This window comes from Plectropomus leopardus, chromosome 23 (assembly GCF_008729295.1).
Source record: "Plectropomus leopardus isolate mb chromosome 23, YSFRI_Pleo_2.0, whole genome shotgun sequence".
In the NCBI taxonomy this organism is placed as follows: Eukaryota; Metazoa; Chordata; class Actinopteri; order Perciformes; family Serranidae; genus Plectropomus; species Plectropomus leopardus.
The window spans coordinates 11312679-11332260 of NC_056485.1; the positions used below are offsets into that span (position 1 = coordinate 11312679).

The following is a 19582-nucleotide window of genomic DNA, read 5'->3' on the forward strand; positions in this document are numbered from 1 at the left end:
CAGCTGTTTATCCATTACTTTTAGCTATTTCAGTATCCCTTACTTTTAGCTATCTATTTAATTATCCTTTACTTTTAGCTAACTGTTTCAATATCTGTTATTTTTAGCGAACTATTTCGTTTTACTTTTAGATTATTCATTTTTTTCTATTACTTTTAACTTACCATTTCATTATTCGTTACTTTTGTCTGTTTCAACTGTTTCCATTACCTTTAGCTATTTCACTATCAGTTACTTTTATTTAACTGTTAACATTGTCCTTGCTGTTGTTATTGTTTTACATTTAAACATATTTTGCTGTTTTTACTAACCGGTAGACCTTACATGCCTGCATTATGGATGCATTCTTTTTACAATCAAATTGTAATCTCTATTTCATCACATTAATTGAGCCACTGCTCAGTCTTTTCATGTAACATTACCATATGGGTTACGAGAACCCATGTTCGGAAACCATTGTTGAGCGGATTTCTGTGAAGTTTGCTGATCAAGCAAGAAAAGCACATAGGGCATGTAATAGGTGACAAGATGGCACTTATTACACATTCCTAATTAAGCTCCCATTCTAACAGCCCCTAATTTTTACCCTCACTGTTTCCTTTAATGTCTTTGTTTTCACATGGTTGAGGCCACAGAAGTCAGCCATTCTGCAGATTCTGCTGTATTCGGGTGTGTTGCCTTTTCCCACCTCCGTCCAAGTATCCCTGTGTGCACTTGGCTTTTATGGACTGATGTAAATTCTCTTTCATGGCTGCGGTGGAATCACTGTTGATCCTTATCTCTCCCATAAAGGCACAAATTTATTGTCAGCAAAAGGCTTTTTAGTGCCCAAAACTGGCTGTGGTGGCAAATTACTATTTGAAAAGAGAAAATTATCTAAAAGCAACAGTGAGAGTTATTGACCATGTTGAGGTTTGATTGTTTTCCTGTTGTGTTGGTCTTAGACACCTGCTGCCCTTTGGACTGCTCACTTTGTTCCACTTTGTTGTCTGACCAAAATGAAACAATAGGGGGGCATTTTAGATTGATTCACACTGACTAATTCATGATTCATATCTGCCACCTGTGGCTCACTCTGTAGTGGTTTATTGGATAGTTCAATGAATGCACTTCACACCCAAAAAATAAATAATGAAACTGAAAGCTTTAGGGTTCTTGCTGGGACAGAACGGAGATGGAATTGTATGATTATTTTTTTGGTTTGTTTTTTGCTTTATAAATCCCTGTACATGACATACACACATTTCTTACCGTGTTGTCGCACCATAATAAGGTCCTGGGTACAATGGTAAGAAAAATATTTTTATTTTTGTTTTGACATGAAGTCAACCTACAATGGACCAGACATCACTGACTACTTTGTCTCATCTCCTTTCTTACAGAACACAGACCCTGTCCACGACATGCTCCTTGATGTCATAACCTGGGTTGGCATCCTTCTATCGCTGGTCTGCCTGCTTATCAGCCTTTTCACCTTCTGCTTCTTCCGCGGCCTCCAGAGTGATCGTAACACCATCCATAAGAATCTTTGCATCAGCCTGTTCATCGCCGAGTCCCTTTTCTTGGTCGGGATCAATCGGGGTGACCAGCCGGTAAGACTGCCGCTGATGGATACTTATTTAATTATCATCTTGGAACCCATTGGCTATTGGCCCTAAAGACGATAAGCCTCTGGGGGCAATGGCTATTATTTCCAGGGTTCTGGTGTAGACAGCGGATATCTGGGCCAAGCCTTCCTCTGCTGTGCAATTTCTGCAAATGAATTCAAATATGAAATTAAAGCTAATGAAAAGCGATGTCATTGTCAGACAATAGCAGGGGGGTTCCAAGATTGCATTTTGGCCATTATGTTCCCCCTTTTTTGCTCTTCATACTGACTGTACCTGCCATTCAGACATAATACTACCTCAACTACAGACGGACTATAAATGGATCCGAGAACATTTCTACTAAAATCATGAACCTTTACCAACAAGTTCTGCATAAATATGCAGATATCTGTGTATAGTGGTTAATTAAATATTGATTTATTTTTGCACTGTTGGATGCTACACAAAGTACTACAATGCAGTGAAACTAATAAAAGAAACAGTAAAACAGAAAATAATGTAAACGAATAGTAGAATGTTTTTGAAAATATACTTAGTGGCTTGACTACAAAGACTTGGATTAACAATGTAAAAAGTTACCTGAAGAGTGGCAGTTGTAGGTAAGACATCTTTATTGCTTTAAGTCCAAGTAGACACTTTGGTAGCAGCCTTTTGAACAACTGGTCAAAAAAGGGAACATCAAAAGTGTCCAGATGAAAAAAAATATATAAAGACTCTCTTTACACCTTGCACAAAAAGTCTGAAATCACAAAATTTGTTGAAAATCTTTTTGCAAGTACCATATTCCCTCAGGGCTGCTTGAAGGCTGCCCTGAAAGCGTTGTATTAACCTCCACTGAGGAGTCTTCACCATTTTCTCTTCCCTAGATTTAAGAGCCTAGAATTTTTTTTGAGAAAACGCAACCTTTGGCGTCCTGCCGTGCTGTGAGTGGTACTTCCCAAAGAGTGCCAGTGGCCCTGAACTTTTCAGATTCTGCCCGGCGCACTGAAACGAAATGCTGAAAGGAAAGAATTGGATTCTCTTTATTCAACAAACACTCCCGCTTGGTCCCCTGGTTGCAGAGAAGCAAACACATACTTGAAATGACTCTCACACACTCAGTCAAAACACACACCTGCCAACTTGCTGTCACATCCTCATATCTTGATCACGCTTATACTGCACATACTCACAGACGCGGATTCATTTGTTCAACCCCCCTCGAAGCACCTCCTGGTGCAGTTTTTCCAATTTGTAAACACTTCAGATTAATCTGGATTAAGCCGTTCAATACACTAAACCGTCTTCTAGTATAATAACTGTAGTTTGGATGGCATTACTTTCCTGTAAGAGCTCAGCTGTGGGAGCAGGTGGAGGCAGGCTGTCACCACACAGTCTTCTTCAAGTGTGTGTGCTCAACACTCACTGTAGACAAATGTGGAGTCATGTATACAGGATGGTGGAGGGCTTTATTCCACCTACAGCTTCTCGCAATCATGCCATTTTTGCTTGCTAATGAGGCACAGTTAGCGTTGCTCTCTGAGGTGGGAAAAAATGATTGCCTGAGCACCGTAAAAAATGATTTCTGTGTCTGTGAATTTATGATAGGGTCAGACACTAGTATATATCTTGCTGCAGTTGTATAGATATATACTTATATATATATATATATATATATATATATATATATATATATATATATACTGTGTATTTATATATATGTATATATACTGTGCCATTGTAGTTATTCATTGATTCAATATAATAGTTTTTATCATATTATTCCAAGTATAACTACAGTTCACAGCAGTGTTATGAGTTCAGGTGAATAACGGTTGATAGAAATACTCAATTCACCCCCATTTCAGCTTCATGCTGTCAAATCACATCAATATTTTACTTTTCAAATATCACCATCAGCACCCAAACTCACAGCCTACAGTTCAGTCTGCTCGGCCACTTCCCTGGGAAGTTAAAGATAATGCTTCGGCCCTACACCTTTCCCTTCCATAACATTTTATGGGTGTGATTCACTGCCCGGCTCTAAGATCACTCTCCTGGACCGCAATTAATATCCACTCAGCCTTTTAGTTATTTAATTGAATCCATTTCAGTGACAAAATACGCTAGTTATGTTCAACTGTGCCAATAATTAGATCAATCCATGTATCTTATTGTTCTTAGAAAGTGTCGGCACGCGCATACATGCGATTGACAGTCTGCTGTAATCTAGTCTCGCCTGTACGTATCTCTATCAGCTCACGGAGTGTGTAACTACATTATGTGCTCGCACCTGGCTCGCGATATAAAATGCAATGAGCTCCAAATGGCTCTTGGACTGTTGACTTTGCTTCTTCATATCTCTCTTTCATCCATGCCAGCTACAGCAAATAAGACCACATGGGCTCAGTAGCTGCAGCGCTTTTCTGCCAGTCACTACAGGCAAACATCCAATCACTTCAGCCAAAAAAAGCTTAGCAATGCTAATTGTTGGGAAGACACAAACACACAGAGGTCAGAATATGCTGCTCGGTTATAGTCAGTTGGATGACACACATTGCAATCCATATCATGCCCTCTAGCAAGGCATTTAATCCTTTTGAAAATCATCGAAATGTCTAAAACTGATGTGATTTTGTTTTCAGCTGACATTTCCCTTCTTTTTTCACTTCCTCCCTCTTTATCTCCCTCATTTTATGTTCCTGTCTGCCACCATCAACCCTTCCCAGATTGCTTGTGCCGTATTCGCCGCCCTGCTCCACTTCTTCTTCCTCGCGGCGTTCACATGGATGTTCCTGGAGGGCGTGCAGCTCTACATCATGCTGGTGGAGGTATTTGAGAGTGAGCACTCACGCCGACGCTACTTCTACCTGGTGGGCTACGGGGTTCCCGCGCTAATCGTGGCCGTCTCTGCCGCAGTGGACTACCGCAGCTATGGCACTGACCGAGTGTGAGTACATTTGGAGTACGGTGGAGCTAGTTTGTGAGCACATTAGGCTTCACAGTCTGTCTGAATGATTCAGAGGAAGTGGCTTTCCTTCCTGCACGTACCTTTTTGAGAGTGAGTTATGCATATAAGTATACAAGTAATTGCTTTGACATTCATTTTTGCATGAGGAGAAGTCAAACTCATGTATTATTGTTGAGCGCACGGACAGCTTCCGAACAAGTGCATTTGTCCACTTAACCAGCAGATATTAAAAGAGATTTCCACCAGTTTTCACCAAAATGCATTTAGTAAGCAGAACAATAAATGTCCTCTATTGTTCTGAGTTTTGTCAAGAACATAATTCGTCCACAGCTCTGGAAAAACTAAGGAGCCCCTAAAGGGACATGGGGAAAAAATAGATGGTGGTGAGGGGGAGGGTAAAAAAATAATGGTTGAAAAGAAAAGTTAGTGGAGAAATGATTTAGGAAAAAAAAAATGATTTAGGAAAAAATAAAAATTGATGGGTGAAAAAATTTTGATGGTCTAAAAAAAAAAATTGATAGTGAAAAAAATTCTCCCTGATAACTTTCTCGGGGCATTTTTTTTCTCACCATTTAATTTATTTCTACCCTATTTTTTTTCACCATCTATTTTGTCAACCATCAGTTTTTTTCCACTAAAATTTTGTTTCCACCATCTATTTTTTCTCCCCCATGTCACTTAAGCAGCTCTGTAGAAATCAATGTAGAATCTGTGGATTAAGTCTACATCCTGATATGGAAACCAGGTGGCCAAGAAAACCCAACAGGCGTTCCTTGCTTAACCCCACCGTTCTGTGTGCATCAGCCACAGAAACCCTGCTAACAACCTGACAACTGTTTGTGTTGGTTTGAGGCGCTTTGACAATCTCACAGATGACGCTCCAATAGCTTTTGCTCATCATCAACTTTTAATGAAGCAGAACCGTTTGCTCAAGCTGCATACATTTTCCCCACTGCTGAATTGACATGGTTCTGACAGTGAAAAATGCGAACTTCAGGAGATAGTATTGCTGGATGAATGGGGGGCTGTTGCGGTAATGTCTTCAGCGTTTTCGGATGCACAAATTACAGAGGGAGATTTAGAAGAAGGGAGGAGAGAGTATGAACAGGGAGATAGAGAGTGAAAGAGAGAGAAAGAGACAGGAGATTAACAAAAAGATGGGGAGAGACGGAGACTGCCTTTTTGTATTTCCTGCAGAAGCTACATAAGCTCTTTCCTCTGCAATACAAAGTGGTCTATAAAGCAGTGTAATGCCAAGCAGAGGAGCTCCCTCCATTCCTCACTGTTAATCTTAAACCCATCTGAAAATAATGAAGACCGGCATCAGCAGTTTGCTTCCAAGATGTTTATCATATATGGCACACACACACTGCCACACACATCGCAACTGGTAGACAGTGCATTTGTAGATCGGCAGAGCCATAGTTCTTGGTGATGGATGAGGTGATAGCTGCCACCGCCTGAGCCTTGGCATCATGTGAATAATTAAAGCCTGCCACCGGTGGAACAATTATATGCGGCCATTGAAGGATGAGGGAAGGGACAAGGCGTGACACGTGGTGAATAGCAAAGGCTGGGGGAGGGCACGTATCCCTGCCGCAAATTGATTTTGGGGGACCGCAGCAGCGCTTTATGGGTGGTCTCACTTTGAGCAGAGATAGCCAACAAGTTGCTGTCAAAAGTGACCCAGGTTTGGTGGATAGCCGAAGCCATGCCCCAGTGGCTCATAATAATAGAGCACATTAAAATGTCCGCAGCAGCCTGAAGGTCAGTGAGCTTGTGAAGTCACCTGTTCAAAGTCTGAGATCAAATAGGAATGTCTGAACCCAGAGAAGTACACTAGGGCTTCCATTCAATTACTCTGAGTGATTACACTAAATGTGCCCTTGAGCAAGGCATTTTAGTCCTCTCACATTCAGTGAAGGTGCCTAGTGTTCAGCAAAGCATTGATGTGATACCGTGTATTGTCTCCAGTTTAATGAAAGTAATATATCAAACCACCTGTAAACTCAGAAGACAGAATTCTGAGGCTTTGGTCTCAGTAATTGAGTTGGCGCAACAGTAGTCCGTCCGCTCCACTGAGTATGCAGAAAAATAACGTTGGCTGTTGTTGAAGGTGTCCTGTGAAGTTTTCTATTGAGTGTCTCTCACCAAAACCACTTTGCATCCTCTGTATCACGTGATCAGCAGAGGTAGTCTAGCCAACAAGCTAATCTGGTAGCATGTTTACTGCAATTTAACCACTATTGGCCTTGTTTGCTCTCACTATCTTAAGACTGGTTGTGGGTTTGACGATGTAATTTGTTTTTTTTCTTTCTCATCAACAAAACCACACATTAAAGGATCTGCAATTTTTTTTTGTTGTTGTTCTTTCAGTAATACAGATATTTAAGAAAATTAAAGGAAAAGTCTTATTTTGGAAGGAGGTTAGTTGCTGCAAGTCTTTTTTTATAGTAGTTTCTCTACAATTATTTTTGCACCGGTTACTTGCACAACCAAACAAACATTGTGGTTTCGACAGTTGTGTTGTGGGCTTATGGGCCACTTATTAACTTACCACTGTAAAGTATACAAGCTACCAACAAGTATCCGACTGACACAAACAGCTATCAGCCACTGTCTAGTGACCTTGGTCTTGTATATTGTAGTGTACCTTTTGGAGTCTCATGCTACCACTCTTCTGGTCTTCTTTCCTGCATGTTGCTGGCTTATTGGTTTCTTGGGGCATTTGCTTGAAACCACTTACAGTAATTTGTATTAGATGAACACGAGTACCCAAACAAAACGGGGACCTACTCATCAAAACATTGCCCCAAACTTCTCAGCGTACCTTTAATCAGTGTTATCAAACACCGTGCACAAGTACATAATGTGCTCCAGGACTTCAGACTGAATCAAAAGGCCCCTGGTGATCTCTTTGGCTCAATTATTTCACATTGCTTTAGTCACTCACTTGGTCATCAGCTCACTATCACGCCAACAAATGACTATCTCTGTTGCAGAGACGTCTTTGCAGATTAAGCTGCCATGGCTCAAAGGACAGTCTGTCTCAGATCGCTGCAGATTGGTGTCACAAATGCCAGAATACTCGGTGCAAGCTGTTGGCACAAGCTCGGCTTGTGTTTTGACTGGCACACATTTCTGGTTTTTATTGCTCGGTTACTAATGGAAAAGTGCACAAAGTAGCATACCAGGAGGGAAGATAAAACTAGATGTGCTCCAAAAAGCCAAACACAACCGTGACACAAGTGGAGACGGGGAGGTAGAGGAGGCAGAAAAAAGAAATGACAGCCTGCAGCTCCCACCGCCCACCATGTCTTTAAATCTTTCTATGATCTGAAGAAGAAGAAGGCAAAAAAACGAACAATAGAAGCTTCAGCATAATTTATAACTGCGACGTTCGGAGCATGTGCTTTGATGAGCTGCCAGGGTTCTGTGCATGTTGTGCGTCTTTTGTTTGCGCTTGTTCACTTCTTTATGCATCCATATGTGTTTTTTCTGTGTTGCCTCCTCTCATCCATTGATATCAGTGAGGGGGAGACATATCAAGTCCCAGGAACAACAAAGAACCACTCAATTTTTGTCCTGTCACTTCTTATACAGTATTCTCTCTCGTTTGTCTGCCTGGGCTTTGGTGACAAAAAGTGAAACATGTACAAAACTTGTCTATTGCAGTTGAGGTTTTTTTTGTCGGAATTTTCAATTTGTAGGGTGTGTAGCTGTAAATACTGTTTTCCTCCAAGAGAATGGGACCACAATAGCAGTCATTATATCATGGATGATTGTATCTTGCTTTGTCTTGTGATCAGAATGTGTTTTATGGGGAAAAAAAACACGTAACCTTGAAGCAGAAATGACATTTTAAGGCAGCATGCCTAAGTAAAAACATATATGTTTGCTTTTTATGCCTCTGTACCTGCGATAACTTTGGCCACGGCATTATGTTTTTGGCATTTCCATTCCATTCCATCTGTCCCATCCTTGTGAACATGATATCTCAATCCGTGAGGGAGTCTATTCAAATTTGGCACAAATGTCCACTTGGACTCAACAATAAACTGCTAGATTTTGGTGGTAATAGGTGAAAAGTCAAGGTCACTGTGACCTTGTCTGTCTCATTCTTTTTGCAATATCTGATGAACACCTTAAAGTACATGTGTTTCATTCTCTTGCAGTATCTTAAGGATAGAATGTTGACTCAAAAATAAAGTGATAAGAATTCGGTGATTGACGGTCAAAGGTCAAGGTCACTGTGACCTCATAAAATGAGCTATGGCCATATTTTTTGGCCACATTGGTGAGACTGTTCTAGGACACTTGGATATAGATCTTTTGTGCTGTCAGGTGGAAGATGTGTGTGAAGCATTCATGTTTTCACAGACATGGATGTAAACTGTAAGTGCGACTGCGAGGTGGTAATTCTAGTTTAAATCTTTGTCTTCAGCGCTTTTTAGTCATTTTGTAAAGCCCAGTGGTCTGTTCCTTGAAAGTGCCTGATACTGTACACCTCAATTGGACTTAAAATGCTATTGAATTACAGCTGATACTCTGCCACTTCCATTTCCCCCCCTCTGTCAGCCTGAATGACAACACGCCCATATGAACTGTAAAATTCCAGTAGCCAAAAATGGAGGCGTCTGTCTGCTGCAGCAGCGGAGATTAAAAGATTAATAATTCAACTACAGGTCATGAATCAAACTTTTTTTTTACCATTTCAAAAGAGCCCTGCCACCCTACAGCAGCCCTGTTGCTTCTGCTCTGTATTTAGTTTTACTCAGCGAAGGAGAATTGACTATATGTGGTGTTTGGATATGAAGTGTCAGGTCAGGAGAGCGTGCTATTTAATTATTGACATAATTACAGCAGTCCTAGAAAGTCATCGCAGTTAACGTGAACATGTAAGACACTTTGTTGAGCGCACAAGGACTGTGTGTGGCCATGTCTGTCAGGGTCAAGGTCAATCTAATTCCTTTGGAGTGATACAACTAGGATTCAATTGAGTTCTAATTGAATCATCCATAAATTATCATCTGTAATGGTGATTATCTATGTTACCCAGGCAAATTGAAACAGAATCGAGCTAAAGTCTAGTCACTCCCAGCTTTTGTGGCGCATCCCTTACAGTTTTTTGTTCCATCCCAACAATTTTTTTTTTCTTTAGCTTTGATGGTACACCTGTTTGGCTATGAAAGCCCATCATTATTGCTGTCATTGACACTGAAAGCCCCCTTTCCTCCAAATTCTTACTGATGGCCATAATTCTTCAAACTCCTTGCGGCAATCTATGTTTTTGAAGAGCCTATTCCTCTGTGTCACTCCAGCCTCCTACTTGATGTATATCCTCTGAGCAGGAGTATAAAGCTATAACCTCAAATCTTTCTCTCTCTCCCCCCTCCTCCTCCTCACTTCCTCTCCTCACCGCCCTCTCTCTCACTTCATATCTCCCTCTCCTCTCACTCTATCTCTTTCATTGCAGTTGCTGGCTTCGCCTGGACACCTACTTCATTTGGAGTTTCATAGGACCAGCAACCTTGATAATTATGGTAAGCGTACCCCCCGCCCACCCCACCACCCCCCTCCTGCTCATTAACCCTACTTAGCCTGCGGGTCGTCGCTTAAATGGTCCAGCGAGATCCCTTTTTCTAGCTCCTATCCTCCCTTTTTTCTCTGCCCTGTTGAGCATATATGCCACCGCCGGGCACGGAGCCGTCCAGAAAAACGAATGAGGGGTGTAGAGAATATATTGCAGTTTGTCACCCCGCTGCAGTCACCGGCTGAGACAATTTTTGGGGGGGATAGAGAGGTGGGGAGAAGGAGAGAAAGAGAGTGAACTCTGCTCAGTATGCAGTGTTGGAGTAATCCGCACTGCGATTATGATTGATTTTGTTCCCGTTCCAACTCCGCTACCTTTTTCCATCTCCTCCTCGCAGGCACGCAGACAGCTCTGGGTGCGAATACACAAGCATTATGCAAGAAGGACCCGCACACACACTTTCTGTGTCTTTCCCAACTAGGACAGCCCCAATTTTCTAATAAAATATCACATTTATTGATCCAACTGCTTTAAATCTGATGTCAGAGTGACGTTCATCTAAGCATTTAAGCTAATGCCAAGCTGTAAATATTGCCGTGCCACAAGAGGTGTGCTCCTAATTTCCCGAGACACCAGTCAGCCATCATAATAAATATTAGAAACCAGTAAATCAACTCATAAATATCCTCAACAAGTAGGAAATGTGACAATATTCTTGTTCCGCGGGACCCGAAAACTCTTACTCAATACAAATACTCTCTTACTGCCCAGTTGGATGCTAAATCCAAACACACATAATGCACTTTCACGCTCCAGTTTTGTGCAATCATTCACAATATGTGCCTCATGACTCACTCCTTTCTCTCTTCAATTTACAAAAAAGAATATCTGTGTTGGAAAGAAGGCTCCTGCTCAGATCCAATTGTACCCCTGGGAATTTGGTAAGGGTTTTCAGCAAGGATGCATTTTAAGCAGTTAATAATTTTTTTTTTTTTTATAAATACTCACCTCATATTAGCGTAATGTCAACTGTGAACCGCGGTAAAGTAAGTGAAAGCTTACTAATTGCCATAATTTTTTAGGAGTCCTTCTGAAAAGACCCCCATGCTGTGACCAGATTCGACTCATTATCTATTTTTTTGATTACCGACTCCAGAGAAACAGAAAATAATGAGATACACCAGAGTGGGTCTGTCACATGTACAGTTTTTTTTTAACTATTCAGCAGTCAAACACAAGACATATTTTTTTCTTATTTTTCTGAATAATTACAGTGTATTTGGAAAACATAGGTGCAAAAGTTCAACTCACTGAGACATGCTCGACTCAACTTCTGTTCGTGTTTTTTAAGTTTTATTTCTCAGTTTGTCTTTTGAATAGAAAATGTGGTACATCAAGAAAACAGAGCGCTTGCACAGAGCAGGAAGGTATATAAATGTGTCCTATTTTATAAATAGGGCATATCAGAGTGTTGATGAAATTTTATCCCACCACTTAAAGGAGCTCTATATGATTGCAGAGTGTGATAAAAGCATGCTACATTTCCTGTACCAATGCCATTCCGATATCAGCGGTAACTGCTATGTATGTGCAGTGCAGAGTGGCAGTGATTAACTGCCCAGTGGGATCAAACACAGGGACTCACATATACATGTAGGTAGACTGTCTACCATGACAAAAAACGATCGGATAACAACACACACAGAAGGAGCGTGTCTTCTTTCTCTGCTCAGAACACCATTACTCCACTTTATCTTTACATAGCAAATAGGAGAACAGTTACAGCAGTGCCTACATTGGTATTTTTGCTTACTGTGATGTCATTTCTTCAAATTCTTCATATCTCTAAAATCTGTACAACCTAAACTAAAAAGTTATATACGCATGTCAATAATCCATAATGATTGATGAAATAGTTGTCATTCAAAAAATAATAGTTAAGTAACATATCATTATTATTATTGTCATATTATTATAATACTACTACTAATAATAATGATAATAGCATGTTTTCGCATCACATGTAACTTAGCGCAAAGACATCATAGCACATGATAAAACGGAAGACGGTAGCCTCAACTTTGTGCTGCAAAAAGAATGAATAACAATTATAGTTTTTATTTTCAAAATATATATATACAGGATTCATCAAACAGAAACTTCCTGTGTCTCTCAGCAGGATGTGAGTTTTTAAAGGTTTAATGTTCTGAATATCGTATCAAGCTCCTTTAAAGGCTGTCATTGCAGGCGATACAGCAGGTAACATGATGCTATGAATGCTGTAAATTCTTCAAGCATTTCACAAAAATTTCATGTTTTTTTTTCTTCTCCAAACTGTAAAAGAAAATGAACGCAGCAGCAGTGGCACTTATTCCCCGTGGTTGTCTCTAAGTGTGAATATGATGAGACAAGTGTGAATAAGTCAGATGGAAAGGCTCCCTCATACAAGTATGCAGCTGTCTTGTCTCACCGTTCTCTGTTTAGTCTGTTGTACCACCATGGAGGTTTCACAGGATTTTGTGCTCTGTTTGGCAAAGTGGGAAAGCGAGTCTGGCTGTGGCATTCCAGCTCTGTGCTACAAAGTGCTCTGATTTAAAATGAATGGAACTGAAACAGAAAACATACAAGCTTACCCCCCCCCCCCATCTCTCATCTCTCTCTCTCTCTCTGTGAATCTCTGTCTATCTCTCAGCTCAATGTGATCTTCCTGGGCATCGCTCTCTACAAGATGTTCCATCACACGGCCATCTTGAAACCAGACTCCGGTTGCCTGGACAACATCAAGTAAGAGCACTCAGATCACCCAGATATCCATTAAAGTCATCCAGAAATAGCACTCCTTGTGACGCTTTGTTACAGATGGAAAGAATGTTTCAATATGAGTGTGACAGGCTCGCCAACACAGCCTGACAGCTGATTGTATCTACTCTGTTTGAGCCGACGCTTCCTCCTGTTTCCTCCAGTTTCCTCCAGTTTAAAGAGCAACATTTGGATGTTACTCTGTATTCAAGCTGATGTTCCTGAGCAATTCACTTTTCCTTGCTTCCCCCTTTGATATTTTGAAACCTCATTAAAAGCACTTAAGGTTGTGAACACCCAACCCAAGGGTCCTGGAGTCTGAGCCTGCAAGGTAAGCACCCCCTATTATGCTGAAAGGTTGTGTCAGGCGGGGTTAAAATCAAACAGGTATTCCGTTGCGTCTCCATCATTATCTGAAGGACGCCGTTGTCTGCCACGGGAAAAGGCCAGGAGACAATCTGACAGACCTGACACGGTGTTATCTTGGTGTCAACACGCCGCCAATGAATATTCATATCTTGTGTGTGTTTTATGTGTGTTTGAGTCTGGTTATCTTCTTATTCCTGGCTGCTTTCAGATAATAATAAAGCTTAAGGGACAATGATCACTATAAAACTTAGATTCAAACTTTGGCATTTACACGTTTGCTCGTTAAAGTTTGCCATATATTTACCGCCTAGATAAAATTTATTTTAGTTTTGCTTAGGTAAATTTCAGCTAGTAAACGTTTTCTACTAAAGTTTCACATTAAGTAGCATTACTTAAGGCAAGGCATCTGGACGTGCAATATGTTTATCTACAATCAGTAAAAATGCATATCCCCTTGTGGAATAATAAGAAAGGCAAAATCTGTCTGTTTAAAAGTAAAGGACCATACTAGTGGTTAAATGTTTTATCGTTTTTATTAGTAAGCTGCTTGTGTTTTTGTCATTTGGGTGTAAACCCATTTCAGTATGATGGAAAAGTCAAATAGTTTCACTTTTTTAATCCATCAAGCAGTAACATTAGTGTTGCGAGATGATAAATGCAGCTGTCATATGATCCATTGTCACTGTAAAGATATTGATTAGTGCAACTTGAAACTCCTCCACTCCACCCCTCCCTCCAAAAGGCTTTTTTTAGGGATGACAGAGGGGATTTAGAGGGAGATAGGAGGTCAACACTATGTCTGAAAACGTCCTTTAATGGCTTGGAACCTGAGGATTAATTTGAGATGCTGCTCAGCATCGTCAAGTTTTTAAGTCATAAGTATGTGTGACTCATAACTTCGGGCTTTGGACATGATGGACATATATGATAGCCGTTCTCTTGCCCAATTATGTCTCATAAGTTCTTGCACCGATTTTGGGTTTCATAACATTTCTTACACAGATTTCGTGTAGTATAACTTTAAAAGGCATACATACTGTGAGTGCCTTATGGTTTCTACTTTGTGGTTGTAAAGTTCCATGAGGTTATAATGATCGTAGGGGTAGGTCATTTTAAACAATGATTTCCTTTTAAAAAATTGTCTCATTACAATTAAATGGCTACTGTGGGGGCTAACATTTCACATGAAGAAAATTGGGCTCATTAAATCCACAAGAGTCTCAGCTTTTCAGTCATTTTACCCCAAAACTGCATTGGACTAGCATAAAGTAGAGATATCTGCAAAGGGTAAGACTTATTATACATCGAACTCATTCACATATCTTGAGGCGAGAGGTCAAGGAACCCTGTGTGAAAATTTTGACGCGCTATTTAACCTTTTTCTCAACAAGCTAGGTTGGTACCAAAATTCAGCCTGCTACAGCCTCCAAAAGACAGTAATGTCAGACGGGAACACATGCATCCCCATGGCGGGGAAGAGGTTTAGGCACTAAAACATTTTGCATTAAACTCCACACTTCAGTTCAGTTACTCTCCTAAAAGTTTCATCCTGAGCTCTGGCTAGACGCTAGCTAATAAAGAGTTTTAAAAGTTGGTTTTAAGGTCCCTTTACCCTGAAGAATGACACAGCATTTTCGGTCATTGTATTTGACAAAAGCTCCAGCTACCTGGTGTCAGGACAGACTCGTTCTACAGATGGTGTAAAGTTGTTTTGCCGCCCGTTTGCTATGATGGATAAGGGTCTCTGCTCTGTTTTTGCTGTCTGCCTCCCTTTTTTTTAAGCCACTCTGGACACATTAGTCTACTTTATGGCTGGAGCTGTGGCTGTTTTTTTTTTTCTGGTGGCATCACATCACTGGTTGTGTCTCAGCACAGTGGCCCTGTCTGCCCTGCTCCTCTCAGCACAGTGATACACACATAAAAAAACAATCTTCTGCGAGCATGATGTAGCATGCTAAAGCTGCAACATGTCAGACCGTGCTGTGTTTTTCCATCACAAATTCACTCCAGGATGTCCCTCAGTCAAGCCGAGGTTTTTAAGCGTTGCTTTAGAGTAGAGCCACGGTGTGACCCGCGCTGACATAACAGTCACCTCAGGATGACCTGTAGCAGAAGGGCAACTTTTAAAGATGTTCAGCTTGCATGAGATCTGTCACGAAAGAAAAACACAGAAGTTGCAATATTTTGATGTTTTGTTATCCTCCTGTGAAGTGAGGGAAGTGAGTTGCATCAGCACTCCATAAGTTACTTATAATGCAAGTATTCACTAAGTAAATATTTCTGTATTGCTAAATTAGAGATCATTTCACCAGTCCTCATATCCAATAACTTCCAACTGCAATTGTTACAGAATAACTGATAAAACTATTAGTCTGCTGTTATTTGCTCTTTTTTTAATAAAGAGTAAAAAAAAATATGGAATAAGGTCGAAGCATCTGACCTGACACACAATAAAAGAAGAGATTTTGAGTTATATTTCCCCCAAAATAACACAGCAACTTACTGTTTACCTAAATTAAATGTTATGCCATATCCTCATACCTCAACGAAAGAATATGTAGTTTTCCACTGACTCCCCAGATGACATATATGATCATTGGAGAGTACCACAACAGTAAGATAATGTAAATCTTTATTATACTATTCAAGTTTAGAAACATTTACAGTTTTAAACACCATGTTAACATTGTTAAATATGATGTTATTAATGTGACTTGACTTCAGACAAAAATTATTTTTATGACTTAGGTACATTACTTTAGTCAACTTTAGTACATAATTTTAGATATGTCGGTGTTGAATTTTGTGTCACATGGGACGCAAGTTTGTTTGGTTTTTTTTCTGACATTCTTATCCTACTCTTAACCAGTTCCATTCCTCTTGCCTAAATCTAACTGAGCCAACCAACAGAGGCAATACTACTAGCCATTAATGGCTAGTATGGTGAGTTATGCCTTTGTCATCCTTAAATAAAAAGATTGGCACACAGGACACAAACAGCAATCTCTTGGGTGAAAGTCCTGTATTTGTTTGACCCATCCATCCACCCTAACACAGACTTTATCACTCTTTATACTACATCATTTAACTTCCCCCTTTGCTCACGACAATTATTGAGGCCACTAGAAGTCACCGCCTAACAACAGAAATATAGGGTTGTCATACTTGAATACATTTTTGTCTGGCCAAAAGCTAAATCAGTAAGCAGAATTAGTTGGCTTGGCACAAGAGGGTTTTTCCCACTCAATATAAACTTCATAAATACCACTAATTGTCAGTTTTCCATCTATGCATATGAAAATTAACCAAAGTAATACCCACAGTTCACCATATTGTTGCCCCTCTAAAACTGTTAATCTTGGAAGTTAGGTTACAGGTTAGGTGAACACAGGTGAATAGATGTAGCATCTTATTTACACATTATTAAAGTGTTATATAGTTACTGTATTGCATTTCCTAATTTTAAATGTTGCAACCAAATATCAGTCATTAAAAACTAGCTAGTATTCACGAACAATTTATGCAGGACTTAGCCTTCAACCTACAGAATTTAAGAACAGCTAGTGCAACCCAATCCTGGTTTTACTTTTCAGCTTTATGAAAGAAGGCTCAACATTTCTCCTTCTGTTCTTTTTTGCCTTGCTTTGTCAAAGCTGTAATGAGGTCCTATACTTCCCTGCGATGTTGATAATAGGTTAATCCAAACTTGACACATTTTGAAGTAGCTACATGGTGAAAGCCATTCAGTGTCACATCTTTTGTTCAAGTTTTTCATCAGATTCTTGGAAATAACAGGCTATGTGTTTTCTAGGCTATTTGATTCTGGTGTGTCACAAAGAAAAAGTAGATCAGTCGTGCACTTTGCAGCAATGAAAGAACAGCAATCAGGTTATGGCAAGAGAATTGTGAAGCAGCTTGACTTGTAAATGATCTGAATATACAGTGAGTGTTTTTCATGACTTTCTTTTTTGGACGTACTGCTTTTAAATATTGAAACACGTGGCTTTTTCCCATGCCTTTCCTTTATTATATAAAAATCTCTGTTGGGACTCTGCTCACAGTGTGGATTCTGATCATCAGCACAGTCTCAGATACATGTTTATACTCAGACATATGCACTATAAGCACAAACTAATACAGAGCCCCAATCTCAAACATCCGCTATGAAGTTCACAAGCGTGGGGGTTCAAACACTTGCAGAAATACAGGCAGACCACCTGCAAGCCCATTTCTTTGGCTCTCTCGCTTATATACTAAGGTACAGTGTGGAAGTAGATTGCTTAGTAGAACACTTTGATACACCTCCAGACCACGAGTGGACCAGAACAGCGGGAACATCGAGCAAAGCACTGCTTAGAAATACTGCCACACTTTTCTAGATAGCATTTTCCAACTCCCATTTCTGTATGTTCCTCATCTTCGGTACCGCAAGATACATTTGTTCTGCAGAAAAATATTGACTGCTGGAGTTCTCACTGTCATATGATTTATTACACTGGCCTCCCATAATGTGCCAAACAGCTGACCTCCCGACCCCCGAGTCTTACTGACTCCGAAACAGTCGGCAATGTTTCAGATGACCGTTGGAAAAAAATGGTATAGAGCAGCACTGCTTCTGTGAGGCCTCATTCATCTGACACAGTTTTTAAGTCAAGAGCCATTTCTCAACACACGGCTGCACAAACAAATTTAAAAGAACGGTACTGCCTAGCCAGACATATCACAGTGCTTGTGTTAATCATCAACACATCCTAATAGGTAAGTAGAATCTCTAACATGGATTGAAATAACATTTTTGTTATCCACTTGTCTCGCAACTAGACAAAAAAGCCAGATACACTTCCAATGTTTGTCCAATTTGGTGTCGCAGTCAGTGAAGCCTTCACTATTATAACTGAGTCAATTAGTGCCATTATTGCCTGACTTTCCCATATGAGCTTTTCTTCGAGTTATCAAGGTGAACTGGTTTGATGCTGATGATACCACGGGTTAATTAAGTCAATTTAGCTCCGTTTAATGAGGTGTGTCTTCCTTTGTCTTATCTCTCTGCCATTTGATTCCTCTTTATGGCTTGGTGTCACGTTTTCTGCTCAGATTTCATCATGCTGCCTTATTTTAATATGAATGTTTCATCTGCTGTGTACCCACCCCGCTTTTTTTCTTCTTTTGATTAGCACTCGCATCCTGCCTTTTTATCTTAGCCTGTGTTTATCTTTAACATCTCTCTGTTTTTCATCTTCCATTTTTCTTTTTCCTCTTCATTTTAGCTACCGTTATTATGATGGATGTGTTATTGTAGAATGGCACTGGTAAGATGCAGCAGTTCTCAGTGGAGGATGTAGAGTAGAATTGATATTGTGTTTGATGTGTTTTTTTTCCCCCTCCTCATCCCATAATGGAGACAGCGGCTGCCACTGCCCTGTGATTCATTGATTACAAACGTGACCTTTTGCACCTTTGTGACTTTAAATACCAAACCTGCTTCTTAATGCGGCATACTTAGAATGTGATGGACTGAACATTTTTTAGAAAGAAAAAATGACTTTTGACTTGCTTAGCAGATAAGAAACTTCAAATAAAATATGCTAACGAGGATGATTTTAAAGATTAAAAATAAGACGTCTCACATCAAGAACTTGAGCCATTGATGTCTTAAACACTTTGAGGCGATTAGCATTTTAAGCATACCTTTGGTTCAATAATTAACACCCTGTCGCGTTGATCACAGCACTTCCTCTTTTGCTCCCAAGAAACAGCCTATAAAGTGACTTCATACAGATTTGGAACAGGTTGAATTGACCAATTGCAGTCTCATACATAAATGATCTGTGCCATTGCAATGAATGGCACCTCTGCAAATTAAGTCATTTTGAAGGAAATTGGTGGTAATTTGATGCCAGTCTGAAGTAGTTCTCCGCTCAAAATTGCTCATTTTTGGCATTTCTTCTTGACAATTAGCACAATTAAGCGTCTCTCTTTCTTTTTTTGTGCTTCGAAAGCCTACAAGTGTTCTGCTGTAGCCCTCAGAGATGGATAGTATATCTATATATTGCACCACCATTCAGATGAATATGATTTTCTGTTGAGCACATTTGAGCCAAAGTACTTATATTGCTTTCATACTATATTCAACAATCAAAAACTTGATTAAAGTACAAATTTGATTAAAAGTATTCCTAAATAACTTGATTTCCCTTGCCAAACACTGCACTTAACATATACAATTTTGAATTTAATGAATGCAGATATATGAACCGAGAGGTTCTGCAACTGTTGTAGCTTTCAGGAATACAGTCCTGACAGGATAAAACTCCACTGAAA

General features: G+C 40.0%; 1 protein-coding gene across 1 annotated transcript in view; it reads left to right on the plus strand.

Annotated features, from left to right (window-relative positions):
• Positions 1 to 19582, plus strand: part of LOC121961921 (adhesion G protein-coupled receptor L3-like) — a 249776-nt gene that overhangs the window by 211166 nt on the left and 19028 nt on the right. Inside the window, exons 16-19 of the mRNA XM_042512028.1 lie at positions 1383 to 1592; positions 4319 to 4539; positions 10037 to 10103; positions 12786 to 12877. Of these exons, the coding sequence (XP_042367962.1) occupies positions 1383 to 1592; positions 4319 to 4539; positions 10037 to 10103; positions 12786 to 12877 (590 nt within the window). The remainder of the gene's footprint in view (positions 1 to 1382; positions 1593 to 4318; positions 4540 to 10036; positions 10104 to 12785; positions 12878 to 19582) is intronic.